The sequence below is a fragment of the Tarenaya hassleriana genome, unplaced genomic scaffold (assembly GCF_000463585.1).
Source record: "Tarenaya hassleriana unplaced genomic scaffold, ASM46358v1 Cleome81, whole genome shotgun sequence".
NCBI lineage: Eukaryota > Viridiplantae > Streptophyta > Magnoliopsida > Brassicales > Cleomaceae > Tarenaya > Tarenaya hassleriana.
Window position 1 is genome coordinate 131387 of NW_010970575.1, and position 9485 is coordinate 140871.

At 37.0% G+C, this 9485-nt stretch overlaps 1 protein-coding gene across 1 annotated transcript; it reads right to left on the reverse strand.

The window, feature by feature from the left end:
• Positions 1-488: 488 nt before the first annotated feature.
• LOC104803174 lies at positions 489-871 on the reverse strand. The gene has a single exon (XM_010527057.1). The coding sequence runs from the start codon at positions 869-871 to the stop codon at positions 524-526; it is 348 nt and encodes a 115-aa protein (XP_010525359.1). The 3' UTR covers positions 489-523.
• Positions 872-9485: the final 8614 nt, after the last annotated feature.

Consider the following 9485-nt stretch of genomic DNA (forward strand, 5'->3'; position numbering starts at 1 on the left):
CTTATCTCTTATACGTTTTTTATTGTGATTTGGTATTAAAATGAAAATATAAATAAACATGTTTTTCTCCTTATTTAAATATTATTGAGCTCTCAAAATAATATATATTAAACTAACAATGTATTATAATTTGTTTCGTATGTGATAATACGTTTTTATATACTATTTGATTCTGTTTGTAGTATTTTATACGTATCATTCTTATATTTGTTTTAATACCAAAAGTTGCACATATATGAAAAGAATATTTTTTCCATTTTTTATAATATGATACCGTAAAACAAGTGAGGAGTTTCCAAAACTTTAACATGAAATGGAATCACCATAAAAATTATATGCAAACTTATCAACATGCCATTTGAAAATTTGCAATATTTCTACACAAATAATAAATTTCATGAATGTTTGTGTTATTTAAATATATATGATGATTTATATGACGTTGAATAAGCGTAAATAAAAGAAATATCTTTTCACTTAGCCGAAATCATAACACATATATATTATATAAATGATGGAAAACTTAAGCTATCGTGGGAATAGCAGCACAACGAGTCCATAAGTCATCACTCTTTTTCAAATACTCTGCTTCGTGGGCAATGTAAATCGGCCTGCTCGTCATGTATTTGATGAGAGTGTCGTAACATAACTTTCCCTCTTTGATAAGTTCCGGACAACAAGAGTCAGAGACTATCCCGTTTCCAAAAATACCCTCAACTATATCCAATGCACACTTCGGGTTAATCTTTGTAAGACACTGATCCCATAGTTGCTTGGGTTCGCCTTCTTCGACAGCAATCACAAGCATTGATGCATATGCGAAAGCTACAACTATGAAAAACATAACAATGGAATTGTTTGGTTTCACCATCTTTAACTCGTATGTATGCTTTAGGGTTTAGTTTTTGTGTCTTAAGTTAAGGTGCAACAAAGGCCGTCTTGTTTGACTTATGTGAAAATGAAATAGGATCCTCTTTATAAAGCATGAAAAACTATAACGGAAACTTCACATAATAATTGTTTTCTTAACTCTCATGGTATTTATTAAGAAGTTTCTTTGATTTAATTTCTAACGTTCTCATCAAATAGTCATTCCTATATGTAAAATTACTTATGTACAAGCGAACTGAAACTTCAAGTTTAACTTCAATGATCCAACGGATTCGCGTACAATGATAATTCATTTTTCGATTATATGACTCATTAAGGGCGGAGCCAAACAAATTTATAAGAGTAGGCAATAATATTAATATACATATAAAATATAAAAATTTAATAAAAATATATAACCATAAAAAGGTTTATATAAGGGTAAATATATTTTTAGACCGAGAGCAATTAAAAATTTTATCTAAAATTTTAGAAGAAAATTCAAAATTTTAATTAATAAATGGGGCATGTGCCCAAACATTTATATATTGGTCATGATATATTATTTAGTAGGAAACAAATCGGCATCCAAAACGAGAAATACTCAATTATACAGATTTTCGTTCCATTTTTTATTTATTGCATGCAAAATTTTATCTAGTTTAAAAACAAATAGGAAAGTAAAACAAGACGAAAGAAGGATGAAAGTGGTACCAAAAATTCAGATACATACAATAATTATCTCGTGATATTCGAAATTGAGGTATTCGACCAAGTTAAGTATGAGTCTAGGTATGTGAAATCTGGAATTTTGAGCCACAAATTTTATTGAGTGATTATGATCTATACTCATTGGTAACCCGAAACAAGTACGAGGAGCGAGAGGGCAAGCCAATGAGGGAGGATGAAGTCACGCGGGATGAAGAGACGAGACTCGAGATAAAGGCGACGAGAAGCCGTGAGCGTGAGGAAACAACGAGAGGATGAAGAGGTAATCATTTGGTGATACTTTCGAAACTCGTTTTTTAGTTTTTTTTAAATCACATCGACAAAAGTAGAGCTTCGAGTGTTCGAGATGTCGCGAGGGCGATTATGGTTTACCTTTGTGATGCTTCAATGCACGTTCTTTAGACCATGTATGTCTCACTCAACTCGCAACGGCTGAGTACCCGAGTCTTTTGCTCATTCCACGAAATCATTTGGTGATACTTTCGAAACTCGTTTTTTAGTTTTTTTTAAATCACATCGACAAAAGTAGAGCTTCGAGTGTTCGAGATGTCGCGAGGGCGATTATGGTTTACCTTTGTGATGCTTCAATGCACGTTCTTTAGACCATGTATGTCTCACTCAACTCGCAACGGCTGAGTACCCGAGTCTTTTGCTCATTCCACGAGTATCCAAAACTCGGATACTCGATCCCTAAGAAACTGTGACCAAATACTCCGATAAAAAGAGAGATATACATAGTGTTTTTATACACATCAAAGAATAAAAAGGAAAAGTTATGAAACATCCTACAAAGAATAAATTGATGAGCAACCTATGTGATAATACGTTTTTATATACTATTTGATTCTGTTTGTAGTATTTCATACGTATCATTCTTATATTTGCTTTAATACCAAAAGTTGCACATATATGAAAATAATATTTCTTCTGTTTTAATAATATGATACCGTAAAGTAAGTGAGACAGCTTCCAAAACTTTAACATGAAATGGAATCACCATAAAAATTATATGCAAACTTATCAACAGACCGTTTGAAAATTTGAAATATTTCTACACAAATAATAAATTTCATGAATGTTTGTGTTATTTAAATATATATGATGATTTATATGACGTTGAATAAGCGTAAATATAAGAAATATCTTTTCACTTAGCCGAAATCATAACACATATATATTATATAAATGATGGAAAACTTGAGCTATCGTGGGAATAGCAGCCCAACGAGTCCATAAGTAACTCATGCGTTAACCCGTATTCCCGAGAGTCTGGCGCTGACTCAAACGTCAACCTGCGCCCTGGTACCAACTCATGCGTTAACCCGTACCGTTTAGTCCACCGTGCCAACTCTCGCGTTAATCCACACATTTTATTTTTGTGATGCCAACTCACGCGTTAACCCGCATCATTTCGTTTTCGTGACGCCAACTCATGCGTTAACCCGCGTCATTCGTTTATCTACAACTACTTCACACGTTTAGCACGTGTACACACATATCCAAATGTATAAAATAATTGCAGAATTATTTACGATTCTCGTCATACATATACATATAAACCTATATACATATATATACAGCAATACACACACACATATATATATATCTCCACGTAAACTCATGATCGGATTTATATGTATATATATAATTAATTACGTAGACACCACATCAATACAGATACACATCAATATATAGCTAAATAATTGATAACGCACTTTAGTTCATATATGTATATTATCCAAATTAATTATATATGTAAACGTATATATATAATTACTGATGTATATAACCATATATATGTATATATATATATAAAAAACATATACCTACCTATATACAATAAGGCACACATTGACATACTATATATATACCGTAAAACATATATTGTATATCGATTCACAGTTATATACATATAAAATTAATTAATATAAATATATATACACACGTATATACAGAGACACACACCATATATATATAATTAATTATATAAATAAACCTATATTCACATATATATACCGTAAAACAAAACCGTTCTTATTAAATTCGCTTTATAAATTCCGATCTACTTTTTATTCTATTTATTTTTCTTGTAAATCGCATCATAACGAAATTGAGCGTCGATTCTATGTAATACTTAATCTTTTAGTAAAAAAATCTATTCAAAACAATTATCACTTAGTTTATAATAATTTAGATTGGAAAACCTAATTACATTAGTAGAAAAAGCGACGTTTATATCGGAAAACATAAAACCAAAACTAATACGGCAAAAACCAAGAATTAGATAGAGAATTCTCACATTACTCGAAGAAGGAGATTTACGAACTCTTCACTCCCACAATGATCGAATCTTCTCTTAAGCCAAAAATATTTCTCTCCTCTTTTCCTCTACCCTTACGGCAGCTCCATTGATTGTGATTAGGTTTTTCTTAAATTTACTATTATTATCATTATTATTATTATTATTTTACTAATGGGCCTTAGTGGGCTTTTAGCAAGACATTCATTAATGTACATATTATCAACATATATACATACACGTTATTAGTTTATATGTATATTAGTAAATATATATATACATATATAACTAACTTCATTATATAATTATTTGAATAAATAATTGTTTAGGACAATATTAATATGTATTGATAATAATCTTATTGGTATGTTGTTTTTTTTTGTTTAATATTAATTTTCTCTTTTTTTTAAGAGTTTAACCCCGTGATTATTGCATTCGGAATCCGGGTCGTTATAGTCCCGTTTCCAAAAATACCCTCAACTACATCCAATGCACACTACGTGTTAATCTTGGTAAGACACTAATCCCATAGTTGCCTGGGTTCGCCTTCTTCGACAGCAATCACATGCATTAATGTGACAGCCCAGGATACCATAGGAGGGCGGGGAGTGATCGCCGCTGCGAGAGGCATGGACAATGGGCGGCTCTTGATGAGCTTCTGGGTAGGGGGTATAGGGATGAATCGGACGCACCGGAATGAGAGGGATCCGAGGGTTGTGTAAGTATGGGACTACACAGTCAGAGATAACTTAAAGGAATTAATTGGGTACTCATAGCAACAAGATGCATCTACCTTTTCGGTTGCCTATCTCGAGAGAACTCCAAAGTTAAGCGTGCTGGCTTTGGAGTAGTCTTAGGATAGGTGACCTCCTGGGAAGTACTTTCCGGGATGTATGCAAGTGAGGACAAAGTACGCTAAAAGGGTCCCGTGTTGATGTGTGGGGATGAGCTATTGGACTAACTTCAAGGTGCTAGTTGGTTTTCGAAGATTGATTTACGATTAGGTTACCATCAGATATGTGTTCTAGATAATGATATAAAGAAAACGACTTTCAGAACAAGGTATGGACACTTTGAATTTGTTGTCATGCCGTTTGGACTTACTAATGCACTTGCGGTTTTTATGGAGTTGATGAACACAACATTCAGGGATTATTTGGACGAGTTTGTTATCATCTTCATTGATGACATCCTTGTGTACTCCAAATCTCGTGAGGACCATATGATACATTTAGAGAAGGTGTTGGAACGCTTAAGGAGAGAAAAGTTATATACGAAACTCAGTAAGTGTGACTTTTGGATGCAAGATGTAGGATTCTTGGGGCATGTGGTGTCTGCGGAAAGAATCCATCCAAAGTATCAACTATAGTTGATTGGGCGAGACCGTCTATTGCTATAGAGATTCGAAGCTTCCTCGGATTGGCTGGGTATAACAGAAAGTTTGTAAAGGGTTTTTCCAACCTATCTAAACCATTGATGAGATTTACGGGAAAGGGTGTGAAATTTGAATGGGACGAAAAATACGAGACAAGTTCTGTAACGACCCGAGGTCGCTACGGAATGATAGAGTTGTCCTCACACACCAACACGGGACCTTTTAGCGTGTTTTGTTCTCACTCACACACATCCCGGAAAGTACTTCCCAGGAGGTCACCCATCCTAAGACTACTCCAAGGCCAGCACGCTTAACTTTGGAGTTCTCTCGAGATGGGCAACCGAAAAAGTAGATGCATCTTGTTGGTATGAGTAGCTCAACTAATTCCTTTAAGTTATCTTAGACTGTGTAGTCCCATACCTACACAGCCCTCAGATCTCTCTCATTCCGGTGCGTCCGCTTCATCCCTGTACCCCTACCCAGAAGCTCGTCAGGAGCCGCCCATTGTCCATGCCTCTCGCACCGGCGATCCCTCCCCGCCCTCCTACGGTATCCTGGGCTGTCACAGGCCCACCAGCTTTCGCATGGTTCGTCCACGAACCACACCGTACTGGGAGAGAACCGGCTCTGATACCATTCGTAACGACCCGAGGTCGCTACGGAATGATAGAGCTGTCCCCACACACCAACACGAGATCTTTTAGCGTGTTTTGTCCTCACTCGCACACATCCCGGAAAGTACTTCCCAGGAGGTCACCCATCCTAAGACTACTCCAAGGCCAGCACGCTTAACTTTAGAGTTTTCTCGAGATGGACAACCGAAAAAGTAGATGCATCTTGTTGGTATGAGTAGCTCAACTAATTCCTTTAAGTTATCTTAGACTGTGTAATCCCATACCTACACAGCCCTCGGATCTCTCTCATTCTGGTGCGTCCGCTTCATCCCTGTACCCCCTATCCAGAAGCTCGTCAGGAGTCGCCCATTGTCCATGCATCTTGCACCGGCGATCACTCCCCGCCCTCCTACGGTATCCTGGGCTGTCACAAGTTCTGAAGAGTTGAAGAAGCGGTTGACATCAGCTCCTATTTTGGCATTACCAAAGCCCGAAAAACCGTTTGTAGTGTATAGTGATGCCTCTAACCAAGGGTTAGGAGGCGTGTATGCAAGAAGACCGCGTTATTGCGTATGCATCACGCCAACTACGAAACATGAAGAAAACTACCCTACTCACGATTTAGAACTTGCAGCTGTGATTTTTGCACTGAAGATTTAGAGATCTTACTTGTACGGGGAAAAGGTTCAAGTATACACTGACCATAAAAGTCTCAAGTATGTGTTTTCTCAAAAGGAACTAAATTTGAGACAACGCATGTGGATGGAATTAGTGGCAGATTACGATGTGGATATTGCCTATCATCCTGGCAAAGCTAATGTGGTTGCAGATGCCTTGAGTAGAAAGAGAGTTGAGTTATCTACTTTGATATTGGCAAGTGATCTAACAACTCAATTGAGTTTAATGCAGATATCAGCTTAGGAGAATCGAGATGGATTGGAAACTAGTGCTCTAAAATGGAATAGTTGGCTGGAAAAGGTGAGGATGGCTCAAGAGACAGATGAAAAGACGAAAGAATTGATGGAAAAGCCCGCAGATTTTACAAGGGCAGGGTATTCCACTTCAAATGATGGATTGATATTATTGAGAGGTCGTGCTTATGTGCCTAAAGATGAAGAATTGAGGAAAGAGTTATTGAAAGAGGCGCATAATACGCGATATTCCATACATCCGGGTACTACAAAGATGATTCAGAATTTGAAGCAGTACTTTCTTTGGCATGGCATGAAAAAAGATATTGCATAGTTTGTTATTCATTTTCTAACGTGTCAGCTAGTTAAAGCCGAGCACCAAGTACCTGCAGGAAAACTATAGTCGCTATCGATACCTCAGTGGAAATGGGACTTGGTGACGGTGGATTTTGTAGTTGGTTTGCCAAGGACACCAAAAGGAAATGATGCAATATGGGTTATTGTGGACCGTTTAACTTAGTCTGCACATTTTACCGCCAATAAAAAGACATTCTCAATGCCTCGTTTAGCACAGGTCTACATAGAGGAGGTGGTAAGACTTCATGGAATCCATATTAATATCGTGTCAGACAGAGATCCACGATTTACTTCGAGATTTTGGAACAGTTTACAAGAGGCTATGGGCACTAAGGTATGATTGAGTACAACTTATCATCCCCAGACCGATGGACAATCAGAGAGAATGATACAAACGCTAGAGGATATGTTACGTGCGTGTGTATTGGATTGGGGAGGAGAATGGGATCGTCACTTACCACTTGTGGAATTCGCCTACAATAATAATTTTCATTCAAGTATCGGGATGTCACCCTTTGAGGCGTTATATGGAAGACCTTGCTAGACACCTCTCTGTCGGACAGAAGTTGGAGAAAGACGATTGTTGGGTCCTGATATAGTGGATGAAACCACAAACAAGATTAAGGTAATCCAGAAACAGATGAAGGCAGCACAGGATAGATAGAAAAGTTACGCAGATAAACATAGACGTGACATAACTTTTCAAGAGAATGACGAAGTATTTCTCAAAGTACAAGCAACTAAAGGAAAAGCACGCTTCGGAATGACGGGAAAACTAAAACCCAGATTCATTGGACCTTTCAAGGTATTGAGTAAGATAGGAGCAGTGGCTTATAAGGTTGCCTTACCCCCCGAGTTGGCACAAGTTCATGATGTGTTTCACGTGTCCATGCTTCGGAAATACCATCCTGACCCTGATCAATTATTGATTATCAACCGCTTGAGCTAAAACCGGATGAGACTTATGAAGAAGAACTTATCAAGATTGTTGAACGGAAGGTTAAACAACTGCGACGAAGAGGAATTCCTCTAGTAAAAGTCATATGGACATATCATAAAAACTAGTTATCCCCACCTTTTTGGTAAGAAAAAACACCCCCCGTACATACTATATTAAGTCGTTCTAGAATTCGGGGCGAATTCTTCTTTTAAGGATGGTGGAATTATAACGAACGAAAATTAAAAAAAAACAAATGAATTGGGGTTTGGTGATAAAAATTAAAAGTTCTGGAAAAATCTGTTATTTCAGTGACGGCATTTCAGAACGAATTAGAAGTTTGGGCAAATTTTGTAAATTTTAAAAATAAGAAGGTCCAGAGTGCAATTTTACCTAGGGTTTCTTTTCTTCTTCTTCTTCTTCCTCCTCCCACGGCCGACCTTAGCTCGCCCAAAACCAGATTTTTGCCCCGGTTTACCTCTTTGCTCGCCATCGGTCGTCGACCACCGCCCCGTGGCCACCGCTTCATCACCGTCGGTCCGTTTCTCCCTCTTTTCTTAGTTTTTTCTTCATCGTTTTTCTTCTCCTTTACCGCCATGGAGTTTTGCCGATTTCCGGCGAACGGAGTTTTGGTAGATACTTGAGGGGTTTGGAAGCTCTTGGCGAGTTGAATCTTTATTGGGTAGTGTCGTCGCCGGAAACACTAAACCGTCACCGGAAAACATCGGAGAAAAATCATGTTTTAGACAATTATAGTTCGATTTAGGCCAAAATAACTTCGGATTTGGATTCCTTGAGTGATTTTACATAAGATACAGAAAAATTAGACGATTCCGGGATATATGACCGCCGCCGACCACCGGCCGCCGACCATCGCCACCAACCATCGTCGCCAGAAAATTTTTCGATGACATGTGTTGAACCGTTTCAATCCCTTGATTTCAAATCCGAAATCGTTTTATAAAATTCAAAGATTTAGAGATATTCGAACGATTTAAAATAAAACAGTTTAACCATAAAACTTACCATTCGATTAACGTTTTTTTTCGGTAGTAAATATTTTTGAAAAATAATTTTTTGATTTCAATTATTATATGATAATTAATTATAGGTGAAGAAAATATCGAGGTTATTGAATCCGGGATCGAGGATTAGATAGAATCTTTCAGGTTCATCGTTTAGACTAAGGTGAGGGAACTCGACAGAACTCCTCTTTCTTCTATTCGCTTAGACATGATGATAGGGAACATAGATATCATGCGGTTAGGACTTTAGGATAGACGCTTTAAATTTCTTGCGGATTCATGATGTATGTTTATTGAGGATTGATGATTGATGAATGATCATTAATGATTGATAATTGATGATTGATGAATAATGCATGATGTTTGAT